Source organism: Phalacrocorax aristotelis, chromosome 12, assembly GCF_949628215.1.
Source record: "Phalacrocorax aristotelis chromosome 12, bGulAri2.1, whole genome shotgun sequence".
Lineage (NCBI taxonomy): Eukaryota > Metazoa > Chordata > Aves > Suliformes > Phalacrocoracidae > Phalacrocorax > Phalacrocorax aristotelis.
Window position 1 is genome coordinate 2,873,953 of NC_134287.1, and position 23,546 is coordinate 2,897,498.

The 23,546-nt window shown below is 42.8% G+C and overlaps 1 protein-coding gene across 1 annotated transcript; it reads right to left on the minus strand.

The window, feature by feature from the left end:
* Positions 1–829: 829 nt before the first annotated feature.
* Positions 830–21,003, minus strand: LOC142063833 (rho GTPase-activating protein 22-like). The gene is made up of 4 exons (XM_075108109.1): positions 20,964–21,003; positions 19,130–19,329; positions 3,735–3,822; positions 830–885 (listed from the first exon to the last, which is right to left on the minus strand). Exons 1-4 carry the CDS (start codon positions 21,001–21,003, stop codon positions 830–832), a joined length of 384 nt encoding a protein of 127 aa, XP_074964210.1.
* Positions 21,004–23,546: the final 2,543 nt, after the last annotated feature.

Sequence of the window (23,546 nt, forward strand, 5' to 3'; positions counted from 1 at the left end):
CCTCAACCAACGGGAAGTCTTCCTTTCTCCAGATTTTCTCTCTAACCTCTGGGGGCTGAGATGCCTGAGGGCCAGCCTTAGCAGTAAAAACCAAGGTGAAGAAGGCATTCAGTAACTCCGCCTTCTCTGCATCCTGCGTCACCAGGGCTCCTTCCTTGTTCAGCAGTGGGCCACTGTGTCCTAAGTCTTCCTTTTACTGCTGATGTATTTAAAGAAGCTCTTCTTGTTATCTTTGACATCCCTCACCGGATTTCGTTCCAAGTGGGCCTTGGCCTTCCTTGTCACATCTTAGATCTGGACTCCTCTCCCAAGCAACATACAGTTGATATTTCTACCCAGAAATATCAGCTGTTGTGTGATGATTATCCCTAATGGTTAGAGCTTTGCACCTGACCTCATGCTACCATTTTATAAATTTTATAAATCTTCCCCCCCACCCCCACCGCACCTGCTAATGTGCACTGGAACAGGAGAGCAACTTGAGCCCACAGCTTACCTGCCATCCCACTTAGAACTTCATTGCCTGTGAGGGAGGAAATCATGAATGGGCTAAAAAGGGTCTAGAAATTTACAGTTTCCCAAAAAAGGAGGATAGAGAACTTATCTGCCAAAGGAGGTATTTCAGAAAGTCCTGCCACCAGATCTAACACGGGTTTGACTGTAGAACTGTTCTGCAGACTCTCATGTCCCTAGTTAATCCTTCTCCCAGCTGCACTTTACAGCTTAGAAATGAACTTGATGAAACATGAATAATACACAGCGTCCATCATTAGTTCTTGTCACTCAGCAGAGAATCAATACATGCTCTGTTACAGCGCAGGACATGCTGTTACGCCAGTCCCCGCACTCTGAGGAAGCAGCTCCCACAGCCAAGCTTTACGCAGCCTGCAACAGAGGAAAAGTAGGAAGATCTCAGCAACAGTTCCAGCAACAAGGATGCTGAAAGCCTTAGCTATTGATCACGAAACATGTTTTTGGATGTAACTCGTACCACACACTTTAGAAAGCTTTGGACTTTTCCTTGCTAGGCAATCTCGGCCTCTCCTCTCTGCCAGATAAGTTCGTATCAGGACACTGTGGGAACATTTTAGGAATGCTGCACTCTGTTCTTAATTTGATTAAAGATCTGCTGCTTACAAGCACAGTAAAATCCTATATCTATATTTACAGGTATGGAATATACTTGTATTCACAAGGTCCCCAACTTAGTTAAGACAACTAAAAAATCTCATCATCCCTATAGAAACTATATAGTCCTAGTTTACAATGGGAGAACTGAGGTGCAATTAGGCCATTCATCCAAAACAGGAGAAGATGGGAAGTGATGGAAAATAATGATTTGGGTCCTGCAAGACCATTTGTGCTCTCCTTCCTATCCGGCATCCATTTAAGAGCTGTTCACTATGTGGGTGTTCTGCAGGCTGGCAGCCATGCAGAACACACTCATTTCAGAACACATGCAAAAGAGAAAAGGCATTTATGCCAAAACCAGCACAGAATAAATGTATTGTGAACAGAATGGGGAACTCTTCAGGCCACATTCTCCAGTGATGTCTTTGCCGAGTCACATTATGTATTGACTGGCTACTTACAGCGTTTTTCAGTACTTGCTGTCCATGTAGCCACTAAGCTTGCTACAAACATGAATGGCTTTAGCTCCACAAGGTAGGGAAAACATCTCAGTTTTGCAGGCAGGACAGTGGTGCACTAAGACTGAATAATTTTTTCAGGGAACACACAGAAGGGCAATGTCAAAACCACAAGCTGAACACGGATGTCCTGGGATGTGCAACTATGCTGTGGACATGTCACTTTTTTCCACCCTTCTGGTCAGCCTCTTTCAAGTAGCCACGTGGCATTGCTTTACCACCTCCACTGAAGCAACAGCCACCTGCAGTTCAGGACAATTATTTTGCAGCCTACAGTAATATGACCTGACAGGTTGAGCAAGAAGTACAGAATTAGTGTTTTCCCATGTGGAACTAGAGGGCAAGCTCAAATCTGCAGGAAACTCAACAAAGCCAGTCCATGGCCCAGCTAATTATTTCAGATCACTGCCAGAACACGTGGGATGATTCACAATCATAATCACTCAAGTGCTTTCACATCCCAGTGATCCACAGTCTTTCTGCAATAGTATCGTGCACAATCTTTGGAAAATAGTGCAGACGACGTCTCCCATTCAGACAGCGAGCACCACTTCCTAGGAGAACTTCCCTGCAAGCAAAACTGTGAGCCCAATGCCCTGCTGTTGCTGGGGCCCTGCCTATGAGTACATGGTGCTGTATAAGGAAAAGGAGGCATTAACAGAGACCGTGCTATGATAAGGAAAATAAAACAAAAATAAATCTCTTCTCCCCAAGTAGCTTCCTGTCTGTCAAACAGAATGCTGTGACCGAGTTATTGCAAAAGCCCTGCCTGCTGGTGTAACTGAAAACCTTGCAGCACTGCCTGTTCTTCTCGCACTGCCTGACACTGTGTCAAGAGGGGGGTGCAACCGAGACATTTTAAGGCAGCGTGATTGGAGGGTAAGGTAAAGACCCTAAAGACACAGGTAAAAGCACACCTGCCTCCGCAACAGTAACATTCAACTAGAGGGACTACTGTTCCCTGTATTGCCCATTCCATTAAAAAAAACCAACCAAAACAACAACAACAACAACAAAAAACACAAAAGAAAAAAAAGGCAGCCTAAAGTAATTACTTTTATATACCCTATCAACAGCACCAATACTACGGGGAAACAGGCAATACTAAGAAGCGTGGACAGGTAGTCTGTGCAGGAGAAATTGGCTGTGAAGTAAAGTATGACTGAGTCAGTGCACTCACGTAACTTTTACCATAGTTAGGTTTGTCTCCTTCCTTGTTTCCAGGATCTCAGTCCTCAGGGTGTTGGGAGATAGCTCTGGAAGAACTTACCCAGTTCATCTTTCTCACACCTTTGGTCTAACACTGTTAGTGGTGCAACAGCTTCCTTCTCTGGAGATCCTACCACCTGAGATTGCCTCCAAAATATACTGCTTTTAAATCTATGCACAGGGACGGTCCTTTCCCAAGTCCAATCAGAACTGAATAAAGTGAATACATTTGCTGTGATGCTGCATCAGGGAACTTAACTCTAAATACACCCTGGAGACACCAACCGATCCACAGGAAGCATTTACACCGGAGCTAAAATGGTTTCAAAAGATTTACATTAAGACTATGCTGACAGATCATTAGATTTTCTACCTAACAAAATTTCAACCTCTCTTCCATAGCAGGTCATCTATTCTCTTAAACCTTTCACGCAGAAGTGAAACATTTTAAAACCTTTTTCTCCCCCTCTCCTCTCCAAATTGGGGGGGACTAGTATACATGAAATAAATTATATCCAAATACTGCACACCCCTTTTCCCTACATTCTGTGCTGTGCTCTGTATCCCCTTCTCCCCTAACAACCAGAAAACCACATCAGCCTGGGAGACCACACAGCGCTGCAGGCAAGGAGCCCCCTCCAAACAGAAAAATCAAGGAGCGTGATGCATCTCCACTGCTATGTTCATGAGATACCATCGCAGCAGTTATATCCAAAACAAAGAACACCAAGTAGCCTGTCAAGTCCCGTTTCCCAGTCTGGTTAGTGTGTCAGAATGCTTAGAAGTGAAGTGACCAGTAGCGTTCAATAATCATTAATGGCCACTGATAGGAATGAGATGATGTTATGTTGAAAGTACATGGAAATGCTGGCCTACCTGGGGCAATTTCAAAGAGATGTTTCCCTGGTTCATCAGGATTAGGTGGCAGCTCGTTCACTTGATTGCCTTGCAGTAGTATCAAACCCTGTAAGGGACACAAACACACACCAGTGAAAGGGGAAAGGCCACAAAGAGGGTAAGGAAAAGAAGATAAACATAACAGATGGCAAATTTAAGCCCCCCTCTTCCACCGAGCCCACCTCCTTTACACCCTTCTGAGCAAGAAAAGATAGAGCTGGTCATGCACCTGCCTCACCTATCCGGTCTCTCACACTGGACACATCTGCTCAAACGGTCTTTCCTCTGGAATAACAATACTCTGAGTATGCATAGGTGATTCTCCTTGGTTTCCATAACTAGTTATCCCTTGCAAAATATTTGTCTCACATTATGTCTACTCTTCCGTCACCCTTTCATTTCTGTTTGCAGCCTGCAGCAATGTGGTGGCTGAAGTTCTATTTCTAAATCTTTATTTCTGCAACTGAAAAAAATGGTCTGTTATCCAGAAATTCTAAGTACGCAGAAGATCCCAGGGAGATACTGGAAGACAGCAACCAATCAAGGTTTGCAAGGCAATGGCACTACCGTATAATCCAAGAGATGATAGCTTCCCTGGCAAGAAATCTGAGCTCCATTACTTCCCAAGTCCAAATGTTGTCAGAATTCAGATTAATTTTCACCCTAAGCTCAAGAATAATTAACACAATGTACTCTGGTTTGGGAGTTCTGCAAAGCTGGTGGCATAGTATCTTCAAAGTGAACAAAATTGTCTTCATCTATGGAAAAGCAGAAAAAGAGATCACAGGAAACTCCTATCCAGTAACGTGGGTGGAACAAGAACGAACAGACTATTTGGACCTCATTGCTTCTCCACCCTTTTTTTAGTTTAACCTTTGACATATTAAAGGGTTTCCAGCTAACATTCTTTAGGACATCTACACAATAAGACAGATAAAAGGCAGTTAGAACTAGGACTCTCAAGACTTAAACCATGAAAAATGTAATCAGCAGTTACTGCTTCTGCACAGAACTGCCCTGGAATGGAAGCTGGGTACAAACAACCTTTTTTTGCTGAGCAGAGAAAGAAGTTGTTGTTTCAGTCAGTTGTTTTCATACACGTCTCTAGTAAACACCCTCTCCAAACAATTTGGCAACAGCCAAATGCAAGACATGGGGGACCATCATAACATTGGTAATCAAAACAAGTCCCAGTTACGCTTTGTCAGCTTCCAGATCCATATCACTAATACAATTAGTACCTCATGAGACAGACAATCCAAGATTTCAACTGATAGAAGACAACCTGTCATACGACCTCTGCAATCTTCTCCGTAAAATCAATAAACCAGTTGTGTCATTTCTCATTACACCTCTTCTTGGCATAACTTCCCTGGCTTTGCCCCTCAGTAATACATTTTCCTACAGATGCTTTGGAGAAAGAACTGTAATAAATGAAGGAGCCAGTGTGTATTAAATGTAAATGAATTAAGTTTTAGTCTTTTCTTTGAACACAGAACATTAAAAAACTACTACAAATAAATTACCAGAAGGGTAATGCTTGAGATGGAAAATACTTCAGCTAGGAAACGAGCTCCAAGTCATTGAGATTTACACGCTAGCATTCTAGTTCTGACAACTGACCCTATTAAAATGACTTGCTGCTTTAAAAGGATCTGTTCATGGCAGACTGAAAATGTCTCACAAGTATTCAAATTTGTTCTTCACAAAACAGAACTCAACCTGCTTCCATGTTTTGCCATCCCTCAGTGGCATCAGGCTATAGACCTTCAACCTTCTCCGGAAGGGAGAGCTGCTCTGCAGGGAGATCTGGATAGGCTGGAGGAGTGGGCCAACAAGAACCTTATGAAGTTCAACAAGGAGAGGTGTAAGATCATGCACCTGGGAAAACATAATCCGGGAGCGCAGTACAGACTGGGATGCACCTGGCTGGAGAGCAGCTCTGTGGGAAGGGACCTGGGGGTCCTGGTGGGGGGAAGCTCAACATGAGCCAACAGTGGCTGCTGCGGCCAAGAAGGCCAACAGGATGCTGGGTTGCACCAAACAGGTCATCGCCAGCAGAGAGAAAGAAGTCATCACTCTGCTCCACTCAGCACTTGTCAGGCCACACCTGGAGTCCTGTGTCCAGTTCTGGTCCCCGCTGTACAAAAAGGATGTGGCCAGGCTGGAAGGGGTCCAGAGAAGGGCCACCAAGATGGTCAAGGACTGGGAAGCTGCCATACGAGGGTAGGCTGGGAGAGCTGGGTTTGTTCAGCCTTGAGAAAAGGAAGCTCAGAGGGGATCTCACCCCCATGTACCAGTACTTCAGGGGCAGCTACAAAGAAGATGGAGACTCCCTTTTTACACAGAGTCCCATGGAGAGGACAAGGGGGGATGGACACAAGTTGCTCTTGGGGAGATTCCGACTGGACACGAGAGGGAAATTTTTCACAGTGAGGACAGTCACCACTGGAATAATCTCCCCATGGAAGGGGTTGCCTCGGCCACGTTGGACACCTTCAAGAGTTGCCTGGACAGGGTGCTGGGCCATCTTGTCTAGGCTGTGCCCTTCCCAGAAAGGTTGGACTAGATGATCCCTGAGGTCCCTTCCAACCTGGGATTCTGTGATTTAGTTCCTCTTGACAAGCCAGATCAACATTCTAGAACAGGGAATCCCTATCATCCAGAACTCATGAAACTCTGTTCCAGTTAATCATATTTTTGCAGACCAGTTCATAGTTAAAAGGTAGAAATGCAAGACACCCTGTAGGCAAGTGTTCATAGTCTATAGAACAACTAGTACCCTATATCCAACAGATCTGCGTCACCACTCCAGTGTTGCTACATTAAAAAAAAGAATAAATCAGAAAATAAGAGTTCCGGAAGCAAAATTACCACATTGCATAAACGCTGAATGTCCAACAGTGTGGACTATTGCTGTTGCTTCTACAGAATGTAAGGACAAAAATGATCAGAAAAGGAAAAAAAAAAGTAACACTTAAACAAGTCATTTTTTTTTATTGAGACCTTCAGTCTAGATATCCTTGGTTTTGCTTTGCTGAAATTGTGCATTTTCATTTCTATATCAGTTTTGTTTCCTTCCATTTAAAAATAAAAATTCTGAGCTTAGTTGTCCTGGTTTAGCTGGGATAAGGTTAATTTTCTTCCTAGTAGCTGGTATAGTGAAGTGGTTTCGGATTTAATACGAGAATAACAGTGATAACACACCGATGTTTTAGTTGTTGCTAAGTAGTGCTTACACTAGTCAAGGACTTTTCAGCTTCTCATGTCCTGCCAGCAAGAAGCTGGGAGGGGTCACAGCCAGGACAGCTGACCCAAACTGGCCAGAGGGATATTCCATACCACAGGACGTCATGCTCAGTATAGGAACTCGGGGAAATTATCCGGTGGGGTGGTACCACTGCTCGGGAACTGGCTGAGCGTCGGTCAACAGGTGGTGAGCAATTGCATTGTGCATCACATATTTTGCATATTCTTTTATCACCATTATTTCCCCTTCCTTTTCTGTCCCATTAAACTGTCTTTATCTCAACCTGTGAATTCTGCTTCCCTGATTCTCTCCCCCATCCCACTGCAGGGTGCACGGCAGTGAGTGAATGGCTGTGGGGTGTTTAGCTGCCTGCCTGGTTAAACCACAACATTAGTGTAGCAGCAAAGGATGGGACTGGATGTTCTGTATCACACTGTAAAGTTCTTCATAACACATTTTACATGTATTTGAGAAATCAAGATTTGAAAGGGGGAAAAAAAACCCCTGAACCTCAGAAGAGAGCCAGAGTTCAGCCAAACTCTGCAAGGAGCCAAAGCCAGCACCTGCTGGCTCCACAAAGCATCCTAGAGGGGAAGAGTAGAGTGTTAAAGTGGATGTTAAGTATTTTTGCGTGCATTCAGTCCACATAAAAAACTAACAGCTGCCCAACACCAGTAGCTAGAGTGAACTGTGAGCAGAGCATGCTGAAACCAGTAAAAGACTGCTAAATACTCCTCGTTCTATGCTACTCAGCTAAGAAATCTATTATTTGCCAGGACATACAATAAGAAGGAAAGAGATGGAAGATAGAAGTCAACTTTTCTTTAAAAAAATTAAAAGGAAAAGGGAATCAAAAGATATGTTAAACAGGAAGCTACACATGCTGTACAGCTGTACCTTCCCCTGTCCCCCATTCTGCAATGGGCTGTGCAGCCAAATTCAGCATCATGCAGCCCCACCGGGCAGGTATTTGCCTCCTGTCCTGCTGCAGCCTCTGTAAAATGTGGGTGTTGCAACTTGCACAGCTGCGGTGCTCCAGGAGCAAGGAAGGAGAAGGGCTGGACCCGAATGATAGTGTTCTTCCTCCCTTTCCTCTACTGAAGGAGACAAGGAGCATTGCCCACCAGGATGCTAGAGCAGAGCTGCTGTGCCTGTGTGATCGGCTGGGGAGTGGGTAAAGGGCTGAACTAACCAGAAGAGGATGGGGCAGATCAGCAGAGAAGTACCTCTCTGTAGTGTAACCTCCACCATGGAGTCCCAGCTTCTAAGTAAGATCCGATCACCTGTGGAACAGGAATCTCTAAAAGGATCAAGTCTCCCCATCCATGCATCCAAAGATGCCTTGTCTAAAAGGACAAAAAACTTTTGATACCAGCATCCTGGAAAATTAAATGATACCGTCAATTATCACCGTAGCTAAACTGTCTTCTCCCAGAAAGTGAAGAGTAGACTTCCCAGGAAAATCTCGTAAGCCAATTAAAGCCCTGTGCATACTGCAACTCATAAGATTCATGCAAAGTAGAGGCAGTGTCATGGAATATTATGTCAGCCAGGAACAAGGACCAAATAGGGATTAACTGGACACAGCACTGGACCCTGAATCTTACTTTTACCCAGAGCTTAAGATGTTTTGACAAGGAGCAGTCTCAAATTTTGGCTTGAGCAGGAAGACTGCCTTTCTCAGTCCAGTTTCTATCAGGTATTTTTCCAAACCAAAAATGGTTTAATCCGATGTACTGAGAGGTCCATGCTCCCTCCCCGTCTCTTCTTCGTACTGAATGCAGAAGTTTTGAAGTACTTTCATAGGATGCTCCTAGGGACGCCATATGCAAGATGTAAAGTGAACAAAACTTTTAAATGCTTGCCTTACCACAGAACCAGGTTCCCTGAAGGGAGGCGAGAAAAAGAAGTGGCTCCTATGTCAACCTGAGGCTGAAGCACATGGGTAAGGACACGTGGATAGGTGGGAGAATCATAATTCTTTGTTTTGTCTTTTAAAAAAGCTTATCCAGGAAGAATAGAAGCTAAAGTTTTAATACTGCATACAGAAATTCAAACCTTTCTCACTTTTAGGAGTATATGGAACATCCCTAGGGAAATGGGGAAAAGGCAACACAAGCAGAAGAAAAATAAAATCTCTAAGTTGCACAATTGAAACCAGAAAGGGTATCATAATAGCCTAAGACAAGAATGCCAAGAAGCCACAAAAAGGACCCCAAAAATCACAAAGTTGGCTTAAAAAAGAAAGCTTTTAAGGTAATTTTGTTGACTAAGTTAAATTTGGTGCTTATGCATTCTCAGCTGTAAATTCACATTTTCAGATCGTTACCTTATTAACACAGAATAGAAATAAACATATAGCAATAAAACTAATAAATATCATTTGATTCCAGCTGATCAGACTTTCAGGTACCATTTGAAAGCTGGCACTAGTTGTTTTCTGTCACAAGATATAATCCTCTTAAATGTTAACAGCTGCTTTCCTTTGAGGACCTATTTACATTTTGTAGAAAGAAAATTGTTAAAGAGGCAGTAACTCTCTCTTTCTCCCCCTTTAAGGTACAGTGCTCTCTTAAGCCCTCTAAGCAAAACTAACCAGTCTCAAAGTGGATAGCACCTACAAGCCAGCACAAAATAGAAGTTAGGACTTCCTTATCCAATAGTATAAAGCAAGCATAAATCCCCATTTGAAACAGTTACCTAAACCTCACATTTATAATCAAGCAGAACTCAGGACTTTGAATCAAGCCCTGTGTTACTTCAGAAAGAGGCACACTTTCGTGGAAGGTTCTTCCCCTCGGCTTGAATTAGTGAAATTGGTAAATACCTATAGCGAGGTCGCATGTTTTAGGCAGAGCCCAATGATACACATGCCAACTTTTGGCTGTTTTGTAATGGTGAAGATGTGCAGCAGTACGTACAGACCAGGAGACTGAGCGTGTATTTACAGTGAAGAGCAGGAGCAGTTCACAGAAAAGTGCTGTCAAACTAAAGAGTTTCAGAAAGCCCGTATTTCTGCAGGAAACTGAAGTCAGTGATGAAGTCAAAGGACTAAACCAAAATCTGACTCTGCGGTGCCTTCCAGAGGTTGTAATTTTCTTGTCTCAAGTCATCCTTCTCCTGCAACAAAACTAAGCAAATGGACTTCTGCCATGCTTGATGCACCTTATGGGGTGCTGTCACCTGCCCCACTTCAGTGAGACACACCTTTAGTACACGAGGGTGATATTTACTCTGGAAGAGACTAGAGAGGCATAAATTGCTTGAACACACCCCCTAAACCAAAGCATTTCCCCATCAAAATATACTTCCTTTTTGATCCTTTTCAGAACCTATTTGATTTCATATATTCTGTAAAACATTCTCATTGAAATGACTTCTTATTGTTATTTCAATCAGCTTTGATGAAGTGGAGGAGAAGAGGAAGATCACTATGTAGCAGGGCTCACTTAAAAAACAAAACCCACCACAGACACGGGAGAGCAGAAGGAATGGAGGACTTGCGGCAGCCCCAGTGGCAATGGCACCTGTACACCACTACAGCTGCTTTGCCCTTACCAGTGTGCACCTCATCCAGCTGTGCAGTGAAGCTGCAGCCAGTTGAGCTGGTAGAAGGCTAGAGAAATAAGAGAACTAGAATAATTCTTCAGAAATAAAAAAAAAGAAAAAAAAGAAAATCGAGGGATATTCATTCTACCTGTGAAAAACAGCAAAGCCCTGCGACCTAGGCCCATATCTGTAAAGTATTTTTAGGTCATAGGTGTACATATAGCAAAGATCTTCAGCTTCTTTTGCATGTCTCTCTGCACGTCAGTGAATTGCGCTGAGTTCTTTTAGGGGACGAAAGGCTTCTCCAGAGGGTAATGGAGTACCGAGCTCAACAGCTGTCCAATCTGCCTGGCACACTATGGAGAACTCTAAATAAACAAAGCTGAAAAGGTAGGAAAAAACCCAATTCATCTTAGCAGGGAGGGTGTATCAGTTCCGACAGTTGCTGTCACTGGTAGAAAGACATTACTAAGTTTAAGCAAATTGATGTGTCCTTGTCCAGCAGCCACTCAGGCTTCATTAGCAATCTTGCTTGGGAAGTAAATTAATGATGGATTAAATCAGTTTAAATTCCCCAAGGTTTAACTTGATATATGCCAAAGCATGCCCCAGAAATAAACTTCAGTTCGTGACTAAGTTATTCCTCCCTCCCTCAGGCTTTGGGAGCCTGAGATGGCTGAACAGCTCAAGGAGCAGGCAATAGGTCATAGACTTTCCAGTAAGCTGGAGGGTCAAACCCAATTTTTGATGACAGCATCACCCTGCACCCTTTCGGGGGTTTGGTGCTTTGAGGGTGAATCTTAAGAGGACAAGTGTCCTGTACCAGGCTCTGCAGAGCTGGGGTTTGGTAAAGAAAAAGCTGTGATGCAGAAAACGTGAGTAGAAAGCTTCCTTTTCTTGACCGAGTCCCTCAGACAAACACAGTTGGTGCCAGAACACTCATCATCCTAATTCTCATACCATCACCTTTAACAGAGCACTTCAGTCACTGTTACAAATGCTTACAAGATAGGAGGGGAGGGGAAGAGTGGGTCTCAAAACTGCCCTCAGGTATGGATTTCTGAATCCTGGGCCAAGGATCATGAACTGACTACATGAACATTTTGATTTTAGCTGAATATGGAACAAAATTTCTACAACAGCTTTATACTAATGAATTATCTCTGACCCTGAATTCTAAGGATCAACTAGCCCAAGCTAACCCATGACCAAACTCAGCCTTAGTCTCAGTCAAAGAAATGGAATTCAATTTGCCTCGTATTTAAAGCAAGCTAAAGATAGACCCAACAGTTCAACAGGTAAGTCAATTGTTGTCTCAGATCCTCACGTCTCAGGCCAGGAACAGAGAGCAAAATGACAAAAGAAGCTTTCCAAGGTGTTTGTGAAGAACTTTCCCAGAGCTGTACAACCATGAACTAGTAGAACTCCCTTTCCTCTCTTGTTCATCATCTAGACACTCAGTAATAGTTTTGGCAATAATAGACTAAAAAGGTGACTTGCTGGCTCGGGCTGCCAGCAGACATTCCTGCATCAGCCATATTCAAGACTTCTTTGCAACCTCAAGGTCTAAAAAAGCCAACCCTGTCACTCCAGCCACAGCAAATGATCCTTTCCTTTCCAGAAGCTCATTCTCAAACTGGCACTTTGGGTCACCAGGTGGATCTACTGTGCCACAGGACATACCCAGCTACAGGTGTGTGGCATCGTGCCAATCTAACAACTAAGTTGTGTGCATCACAGTTCTTCTGTCTGTGAGATACTGACAATGTCCCTGTAACTGCAGCTGCTTCCACAAATGGAAACTGAGTCTGTAGAATTAGTTTCAGATCTTTGAAAGAGTTGTGTAAGAAAAAGGTGCACTTTTTTCCTTCTTCTTCTTAAAAAGAATTTGCATCTTTAAGCTGTATTTGAGAGACAGAGGAATGAATACTACTGCATCCGAAACCATCACTGGAGATGTACTCTGCATATTTCAGGCTGGAGAAACGTTAGGACAGCTACACTGGTGTCACTGGTTGAGAGGAACAACCACCGATCATTTTAAAGATGGAAACTGACTGGCAAAGTAACAGACGCAGAGAACACCATTTTCTTTCCCCCTCTCACACTCCAGAGGAAACTTAACACTAGCCTTTTTCCTGGAAGCATCATTTTCATTATTGCCACTGAGCAATATGGAGGTTAAAAAAATTATAAAAAAATATATATTTTATATATATATATATAAAAATTATAAAAATAAAAGACAACATGTATTAATTAACCATGGATGGACTGAGCTCACTCATTTTCAGGAAAAAGTTACTTGACTTGCTGTCGTTTAAGGTCACGCACATCAGTTACTACGATCAGTTAACATGCCATACTTGCAAAATACCTGCTACGCAATCAGTTCGCCACCCCAAGTGATGGGAAGAGGGCCTGTTCTTAGACCACTGGAAAAAAGTTTAATGGTTGGGCATGCCCGAGTTTCACCAATATCTGAGAACACTATAAGTAAACCAGCCACTTTCTGGAGCTGTGTAAGCTTCAGACTGTTTCATAGATTTTAAGGGCAGAAGACATTAGTAGGGTACCTATCCTGGGCCTCCACCAATGCACTAGCACCCCTTCTCTTTCTGCTGGTTTACATTCTTCCTGGGCCTAGAGCAGTATTAACATTAGTTTATACCTTTTCAAGAGAAAGGAAAAAGTGAATGCAGACTGAGAGAAGAATAACTCGCACCGTAATATTAATCTCTCCTATGTTCCTGACACTCTCAGATTTCTACCTGTCGTCGTGTCCCCCCCCAAATAAATGCCAAAACCAACACACCTTATTTCCATCTTGAGAAAGAGTCCACCTGAATTTATCCACCAGCCATTTTTTTTGTCCACAGTGCATTTTTTTCAAAAAGAATGGAAAGTTTCTCCCTAACATTATTGGAACTAGATTTTGTTTGGGGGAACATTTTATGAATAGCAGCCCTTAAAAACTTCTGCAGTCAGTACTGGGAAGTGAACAGAAGACTTCCAAAGCTGAATACATTATAGAAACCTATAAACCAAAGCTATAACAGATTTCTGCATTTTTTCAGTCAAGTTATACCTACAAATCACACTGGACCAGGGCATTATAGAAGCACCTACAGGTATGAGTAACAGCAACAGTCCAGCCTGTATATTGCTGATGGAGTAGATGGAACAAGCCTGGTTATTTCAAAGACTTTCCAGGTGTTGGCAGTGTATTTCTGCAAGAAAAAAAAAAAAAAAAAACTACAACAACATAAAATCCTCTTCATTAGCAGCTAACAGTCTCCACAATGACTGGAAGGCGGATGAAATTCCAGTCTGTTTCACATGTAAGTGTGGCTTTGCTCCTTCCCCTTGCAAAGTGCACCGTCGGTTGGTAAGGGAAAACAGACAGCCACTGGGTGGATTTTACTGACAAGGAACGCTCAGAAAACTTGCAAATAGTCCGAGAGGGCAGAGATGTAAAGGCTTACGCAGACTCCTTGGAGAAGGGGGCGGAATGTCAAACCATCCCACAATTACTAGGTATTACCTAGCAACTAGTTAATTCCCATTACCAACCTCAGTGAGTATTTTCCAGGTATCCAGTGTAATGAATAAAGATATCCACCGAGTTTGTGCATTATGACCCCACTCCATGCTACACGTGCAACTGTTGTGTCACACTCACTTCCCCTTGTGGATGTCCCATTATAAAGTCATGTGGAGGTCGCATTGTTGTTATCTCTGTTCACTGACTAGAACAGAGGCGGCTCTAACCCTCTAGTAGGTTCTCTAGGTAGTGCTGCAGAACAGTGTCAGGGCTCAGTTCCTGTCCCCTACCTGGTGAAAAGGTAAAACTGTGGAAGGACACAATGTAGGAGGGTACTAGGCAACGTTCATACTGAGCGGTTCATCTAGAATGGCTGCGAGTTTTAAAACAAAGGAAAGACACCAAGTCAACAAAGCAGGATAAAATTTCAGCGCCTTTCCCTCCCAATCCTATTGTCCTACATTTTGACTTTGAGGTTCACTAAAATTAGAAGACACACTGAAGGCATTCCATTCCAAAGATAACAGCAAAACCCTGGAAAGGCAACATGACAAAATTGCAGATGCATCTCAAAATATTCCAAAATGATACAGAAAAGTATCATATACAACATCATCTTTAGAGTCCAGTGGTCAGAAAACATTCTAGAAAATTCTGCTGATTTCTAGAGTGCAAAATTCAAGCCCACTGCAGACATACTAAAGCCTTTTATCATACCAAGTCAATACTGAAAGGTTAATGAATTAGCTGCAGAGTGGCTTCTGTTCCCCTGGAAATTGGGAAGAGGCATGTGCTACCTCCTACCCTGGGAATAGAAACAAACCCAAAGCTACTTTAAAGCCCCACACATATTGACAGAGTTAGTAGGAGCACCAAAAGCTCTTTGCAGGTCAATCCTCCCTTCCCATTTCCTCATGGGGGCACCTGAGAAAATACTCAAGAAAAGCCGTGGTTGTGAGTTCACCCTCTAACCTTTGGCACAGAGGTCGGTCTGAGGAGTGGATTGTGCAACTATGTCATATGGTGCACAAACACACACGCCTTCAACAGTACTCAGTCCATTAAGACCACAGAATAACTCCTCTTCACTCCAATAAGCCTATGCCTTTCTCCTGTCCTTACATTACAGCTCCATCTTTTCAGCATTGCTTTCAAGGGAAGGAAATCTACAATTCCCTCCAAGGACCTGGAAACACAGGTTTTCATAAAAATAGGCAATGCAACATCCATAGACAAAGAGATGATGTTTAAGGTTTCACTTTTGAAATGTTATGACATAAATCTCACTTGACTTTGTCAGAAACAATAAGAATATGACCCTCTTCCAGGGTACTTATAAATAATCAAGCAGGCAGAAGATCAATGGGAATTTCAGCAAAGCTATTGATTTAGTTTTTTGCACACAAGCTTTGAGGCCATGCTTAATATTTAAAACAGAAGGATTTAAAAGAAGCATGAGCATCTGTCATGGTTCAGCCCCAGTCGGCAAATAAACACCCCGCAGCCACTCGCTCACTCCCCCCCCACCCCGGTGGGACGGGGAGAGAATCAGAAGAGCAAAAGCAAAAAAAACTTGTGGGTTGAGATAAGCACAGTTTAATAATTAAAATAATGATAATGATAATATAATAGAAGGGAAAAGGGAAAAAGGAAAAAGAAAACAAACACAGGTGATACAACGGCTCACCCCCCGCCAACAAACACTGCCTGTCCCTGAGCCGCAATTGCTGCCTCCCTCCCCTGGCCAGCCCCTCCCCGTAACATACTGGGCATGACGTTACATGATATGGAATATCCCTTTGGCCAGTTTGGATCCGCTCTCTTGGCTGTGCCCCCTCCCCTCCCGGCTGCTTGTACCCCCGGCAGAGCCTGGGAAGCTGGAAAGCCCTTGACCAGTACAAGCACTGCCCAGCAATAGCCAAAACATCGGTGTGTTATCAGCGTTGTTTTCATACTAAGTCCAAAGCACAGCACTGCGCCAGCTGCAGTGAAGAACATTAAATCTATCCCAGCCAAAACCATGACAGCATCTTTAGAGCTGAAGGAAATGAGGGATTAATATCAGCTGATGAAAATATCTACATGGCCTGTAACAAAGATCTCCCAGAGTCACAACTGTCTTCAGAAGCCATGTGGGCATGCCTGTACCCCTGCCCCTTCATTCCAGAGAATACCAAGCAATAGCTATCTACAGGCTCCAAAAGTACATCTCACCTATGGGATACATACAGTCCAAGCTCAAGTCAGATGCGAATCCTAGTTTGCAGCTGTTACAAGAATAGTCAGCGCCTGGTCCTGTGTCATCCTATACAAAATGGCTTCCCCCAGTGATAAGCGTACAGCAACCCTGTCCCCAAAAAGGGGGTTAGAGAAACCTGTGCCAACATGACTATCTGAGGGAGCTGCTTCTTCATCGTGGTCACTGATCCAGTTCAGAAGCGCCCAGCTCTCCCCATGCACTGTATAGGAATATAAGGTTCTTGGTCTTAAAAGTGCAAAATCCAGCTGTTGCTTGCATAGTCCTGGGCAAAAACAGGTTACATGTTCAAGTTCAAGTCTCTCTAGCCTTTACACAGCAGGTTATCCATAACGATGTACCAAATCTCTGACTAAGTGCAAGACATAAGATGCATCTAACATCCTCATGTGTCTACTATGCACGTGTCAGACTCACAGGGGAAAATTCATTTCCATTCTCAGCCTACAATGAAATCTATGTGCAACAGTTAAGCACACAGCTGTATCAAGCAGTTTAATAATAGGCTATAATAAGTGTGTGGATGGTGATGATATTAGACAAGCTGTCTGTCACTCTCTAATGCCTGTACCGATGAGAGGAAATGGCCTCAAGCTGCGCCAGGGGAAGTTTAGGTTGGATATTAGGAAAAACTTCTTCACCGAAAGGGTTGTCAGGCCCTGGCACAGGCTGCCCAGGGAGTTGGGGGAGTCTCCACCCCTGGAGGTATTTAAAAGAAGGGTAGACGTGGTGCTTGAGGATATGGTTTAGTGGTGGGCTTGGCAGTGATAGGTTAGCGGTTGGACTCGATGGTCTTAAGGGTCTTTTCCAACCTTAACAATTCTATGATTCTATGACTCATCAGGAGGCAACAGTACAGGGGACATTGTCTGGCTTATTCAGTTACGTTCCCGCTGTTCAATGATTCTGGTTAGAGGCCCGACAGTCAAAACAATGACTACATGAAATATGTTGCATAGTACGCTACAGCAACTAGGAAAGCTCTTAGCTCAAATGCTGCAAACATATTTTGCAGGCCTATTGGAGAACCTGAACAAGAAATTATTTGTCTCAGCTGTAAGCTTTATTCCATCCTGTAGCACAACACAGCCCCCCATGAAAGTGCTGTAGATATAGAGGGGTCAGAGAAGCAGAAAACCATTCTGAATTTAGTGCCGAGTCCAGACTGAGAATTGCAATGACCTCAGCTCTGCATTAACTCTAGGTGCAGGAACACTGTCCACACATTGTAACTTGTTTTAGAGAGCCACGTTCAATTGTAAGAAATTGATGCTAGACCAGCAACACACTCACAAAAGGCATATGAAGCAGCAAGAGTTAGTCAAAAATTCCATTAATTAATATGTGGCTTGAGAGATATATTTGTGCATTGTCCACTTTACTAAACACCGTTTAAAATACTCGCTACCAAAAAGTCGCAGGTTAATCCTGTTGCATGGTGTCTGTCTTATTTCATGTCTATTCCCTTTATCACTAGCAAACTGCCTACAGCTACGTGGCACATAGTTGATTAGAATCTTCTGTCGCTTGCAAGAATGTGCTTTGGAAAGCTTTCTTGCACACATTTGTTGTCCCATGGACAAACTGATACAGCTGATCTAAATTTACCATTTTAAGTAGCCCTAGTGTGGTTGAATTTATTCAATTATCATTTAGTGGTTGTTATTAAATTATCTAACCACTAGCTGACCTCTCTTTGCTAGCTCCTAAACATTCTGATTCTATCCCTTTCCTCTGTCCATTTTCTTCCCATGGTCTACTTTGGGACTGCTTTATAACACTGTCCAATACATATCGCACAGCAGGACTTAACCAGTGGTTTCCACCAGGAAAAGTGTTCTTTTTCATTCATGCTCCATAAAGTCTAAAAGCTTTGATAAAGGCAAACTTCAGACAGATTAATTTTTTTTTCCCCATTGTAGAAAGGCACATAGTTCCCCAGTCTGCTAAAGCAGTTTCCACTGCCAGACACACACTCCTCCTTCCAGACAGACAGTACAAAACCTTGCTGTGCTGTTTTTGGCTGGGATAGAGATAAATTTCTTCACAGTAGCTAGTATGGGCTATATTTTGGATTTGTGCTGAAAACAGTGCTGCCAATCAAGGGATGTTTTAAGGGTGTTGCTGAGCTTTGCTCACACAAAGGCAAGGCCTTCTGCTTCTCACCCCACCCCACCAGTGAGCAGGCTGGGGGTACACAAGAAGCTGGGAGGAGACACAGCTGGGACAGCTGACCCCAACTGACCAAGGGGATAGTCCATAGCATATAACAAATTCTTTCTCCTCAAAATTTGCATAGAAAAGCAATAAGTCCCGGGTGTATAAAACACACCCTAAAACACATATTACAGCCCATTCTCAAATCCTATATGCTAGCACGTAACAAAAGCTACATACTCTACTCACACAAGCTAGCCCTAAGCAACTGGCTCACCTCCCTGCTTAACAATGGATTATTTGGGAGAGGAGTCCCAGCTGACTAAGCAAGGTTTTTCACCCCTGCCTCATAGCTCTGTCTGTCAAACTCAAATCTCATGGATGACCATACTAAGATTTGGAGGTCAGTGTGCCCTAGTGGGTAAACAAACACCTGACCTCCTCCCAAGCTTAGGTAGTAGCTAAGCCTCCCTGCAATTTCTCTTGCCTTGAACCCCTGTAAGTGTGTATGGTTTTGGCTAGGATAGAGAGCAACTGAAACAAGCTGTCAATTGAAGAAGTGACTGTGACCCACATGGAAGTCACAATCAATATGTCCTACAGTTCTCTAGTCATACCTGAGGTTTAGTTTCCTCTTCGTCCTTATAATAGAAGAGCTGATCCCCACGCAGCACAAACCACCGCTGCTGCCAGTTCTTCATAATGCTCCTTTGTTTCTTCAGCCAGCCACACTTCAGCACACGTTCTTGAGGGTTTGGAGAAGAAGGTCTGGAGGGAGGCCCAATCTGTTCACCCATCACCAAACTCTTTGACCGGGCTGGAAAAGCAATTACAGAATAAACAAAACAAAGTAAGTATAAGAACACACAGAGGCTAAATAACCATTCCATACTTTCTTCTCAGACATGGGCAGGCCATTACATGCATGTTCCCTCTTTGAGCAGGCACTTGTTTTTCAGGGTGTACATTCAAGTTCATGATAGTCAAACACAAGACAAACATCAAACTTTTGGTACTGCAACCTTCTAGGTGGCACGATAACTCCACCAAGGCTCCGCTGCCCATATTACCTTTCTTTGTGGCAAGTCATTACTGCCTTCCAGCTCTATTTGGGAATAATGATATTGCTCTCTCCTGAAGGGATATTTACCCAGTGAGGATGTGTAAATGTGGTGAGGGGGGACAGAAGAGTATAAGAAAAAAACGTAAAGGAAGAGAGCATAAGAAGATATTCTCACTCCACACACTACCACCAGTGGGGTGATTAGCCAGTGAACCCAGCTGTCACTGGAAAAAAAAATGAAAATCAGGACTGAAAAAAATTCAAAAAGAGAATAGGCATATATAAGTAACGTAGCTATCCAGTACAATTAAAGTCACCTCACCCTTCAGAGCATTCTGTCATTGAAGAAGAAAAGCACAATAAAAAAAAAGACAAAACAGAGAAAACCACGTGTAAATCTCAGGAAAGGCTTCAGAAGAAGAAAAGAAGTCTATTGCCCTTTCCTTCCTTTTCTCCTCATGCCTGCAGTAGCAGTACTGAAGCTTGAGGCTTTTAAAGCTAGTCTGGAGTAGCAGATAATGATTATATATTGCAGGCAGGAAGCCAGTGCTCTAGAATGGGTACGTGAGATGACCTCACAGATCTCTTCCATCTCAACTTCCTCTGGATTTTTGAATACCTTATAATAACAGTTATTTAATATCTCATGCCATTTTCCTTCATTAGTACTCACATGATCCTGTACATTCAGCTAACCTAAAGCACAATTTATAATTGCCCATTTGAAACTGGGCTGCAGTTTACAGGCCAGTCCCAGTAAATCTACACTGCTGATGTCTTACATTAACACTGTAAACTGATGCAGTTTACAGCCAGGCAAGCTTCTTATTCAGGCATCCCCGATACACTACAGCTAATTCAGCCTGTCACAGCAAAGGGCAACCCTCTGCCTCTCAAAGTACTGCCTAGTTTTGCCTCTTTTGGGTTCAGACAATTATAACATGCAGCTCTGATGTTACCACCTGACTCTGGTTTCTGCCCCTAGTGCCTCACCACACAGTGATGGAACCGGCACCCTATGTCAAAGAAGGAAAAATAAAGTGGAGGTGATAGCTGGGGAATAAAAAATAACAATAATAATTTTTAAAAAATCAATCATAATAGCAACAACAAATTTGACCTTATGTCTTCTCTTCCATGAAGCAAACTGCAATAGAAGGAAAGGCAGATAAGGGACAGAGGTTGAATCTTTGGAGACCCTCCTCAGTGTGATCCAGTGAGGGAAATCACACTAGTGTGTGTCATAAAATCTACTTTGACCTTCCCCATGACCTAGCAGTCAGGCCATCATGTTCTGCTTCTTAAAGAAATATAAAACCAGTGCTTTTACACACCAAACACTTCTGTCAGCAGAGGGCAGATCCGACCGGTACCACATCATCCGTTACCAAAAAGCGTCAGGGACAGCAATCTGCGCTTGTCTTGCATCATACACTTTCCTCCCCTACCTCTGCCGAAAAATGCCGCTCACCTCTCCTGTAACCGGCCAGTAAGCGCTCAGTGTGGCCTCTGACAGCTTCGCGGTTTCACAGGCAGAAGATGACAGCACTTTATTAGCCTCATATTTCAGATGCAGTGAAAGCCCTGACTGGTAGGAAGAAGGGATTTTTTTATCCCATTTCTCTGACCTGCTAAGGTCAGAACTGTGAATAACCAATTTTGTCTTCTGCCTCAGTCAAGAGAAATTAGGTTTCAACCTGTAACTACTTTCTGCTGTAAGAAATTAAGTTTTTATTTTATTTTTAGTTTCACTTTAAAACGTAAAAAGTTAAAATGTTATAAGAAGTGCTGATACAATGTCATAGCTTTATCAGAATTCCATTTCCCTTATTTTTGGCTAAAACACCTTGCTGAATTTAACCTGAGCTTATATACAGCATTAGTCCTACATTAGTGAAGTTTACCAGCAAACTTCAGTTTGCTTAAGTAACCCAGCACTTGTCAAACGTGACTTTTTTTTTGTTTTACATAGCCAAAACAATAATAATAACAACAAAAAAATCCTAACACAGAATCCACTTAAAATCAGGCTTTGATGTATGCAGGCATATTCTCTAAACTTACTCACTGTAGTCCGAGCTCTAACAGACAGACATTTTTATTCCAGCAAAATATATAAAGAACCACTTTTCACCATGAAGCCAAACCCTTATTATGCCTTAATATATCCCTTCCCAGCAACACAGTGCCCTCTAGCAGATGACTACAAAAAAATACCAGGAAAACTTCACCTCCTGCCCCCTCCCTCCCTCACCCACCACTGCCAAGAAACGGAGGATTCTCTCTCGTATGCACGTAGTAAGAACACAGACTGCACATTTAAACCTCTATTGCAGAGGCCCATAGGATTTAGCTGAAGGAGCCTCCTCTGCCTTGGCCCAGGCCACATTTTACAAGGATCAGACTGCAACCTGGTTTAGCCTGTCCCAGATTCCTTTCCACATTCATGCTACAACATACGTTATTATAAGAACAAAAATCCCAAGAATTTCCTTTTCCAAATGGAACTATAATGTTTCTTAGGCAACATCTTGGCTATTAACCTAACCAAGTAGCCTAAAAATATCAAAATCCATGCTTCAATAAGTACCTCAGCAGTCTCCAGATTAAGCATGCAACTCCCAGCAGTTTCCTGTTCTCTTGACTTGCATATAGTTATACAAAACCCTCTTGTACTTCACCTCTCCCCCAAAAAGAAATTAGATTTATTTAACTGGAAACCAGCTGCCTTTATTTTAGCACCTATATTGACACAGGCCTCACAAAAAATGTCAAAGTACGTTACCTCATATTCCCCATCACACACCCTTTGGTGTTATTTGTACAGCCCTACCATGTAAGAATTTTTTTATAGTGAAGAGTTAAGGCTTTCGTGATCGGTCACTGGAGGATGTATATCTTTGTATTTTTAATTTAAGCAGCACCATGTCTCAGTCTATTGCTATGGTTGTTAATTCTTCACGCTGTCTTAGCTTTCCATTTCCTCAGAGTTTGTAGTCATAAGCGTAATAGTTAATTTCATTAGGGAAATACTTAGCAACCTCATCTGTAAGTCAACAACATGGATCAGATAGAAATTTTCAGAAGGAGGAATTATTAATGGCATTGACGTTTATATTGTATGCTTCACAGAATACAATAATTGCATAGAGGTCAGAAGAAAACTTTCACAGATGAGCACGGCCTGCCTTTAAAGCAGCAGGTATCTCATACTACTGGGATCAAAATATCTGCTTTGATAATCTGATCCAGTACATCAAGCCCCCGGTTCTTAATGTTACATATATATTCTTAGTGCTCATCTATTTAACAGAATTATGAAATCAGCAGAGCATAAGGAAGAAAACAAATCAATAAATCAGACTCATAACTCAGCAAACACTTCACACGCTCTAGAGATCTGATCCAGTAACGTCTTTACGGTTACACCACACGGTTTGGTTTTGATCTTCACATTTTCATTAATTGATTCAGCCATACACATAAGTCCTAATCAGAAATCAACATAGAAAGGATTCAAGTTTTCCTTGGAAAAAGGTTTAGGATTCATTTGCACAGCACAGCAGTACTGGAATGCCAGCTACGGGGCATACCTGCTCAGAAGCAGGGAAACAAGGCAACTGCAGCACAGCAAGATCACAACAGGCAGACCCATGTACTTGCTGCCCCATAGGAGGCACTAACAATGAGCCAACACTGTTTTTTGGGATGACAAATCATTAGAAGGCGAGAAGCAGAATTAGAGACCTTGAAAATACTCCTGTGACTAGAACTTACGCTGGCATGTGGAAGTTCTTATATCTAGATGAAGGTGGGAGGAGGAATATGAGCAAAGGCAGTGGGGTGATGATCAACACCAGTTGTGTAAATGCCTGGGCTACACTAATAAGGTCACCATCCAAAACCTCACACTTGGCTTCCATGTCTTTAGTAGTAAACTCAAAGATTATCCTAAGAAGTGGACAGAGACA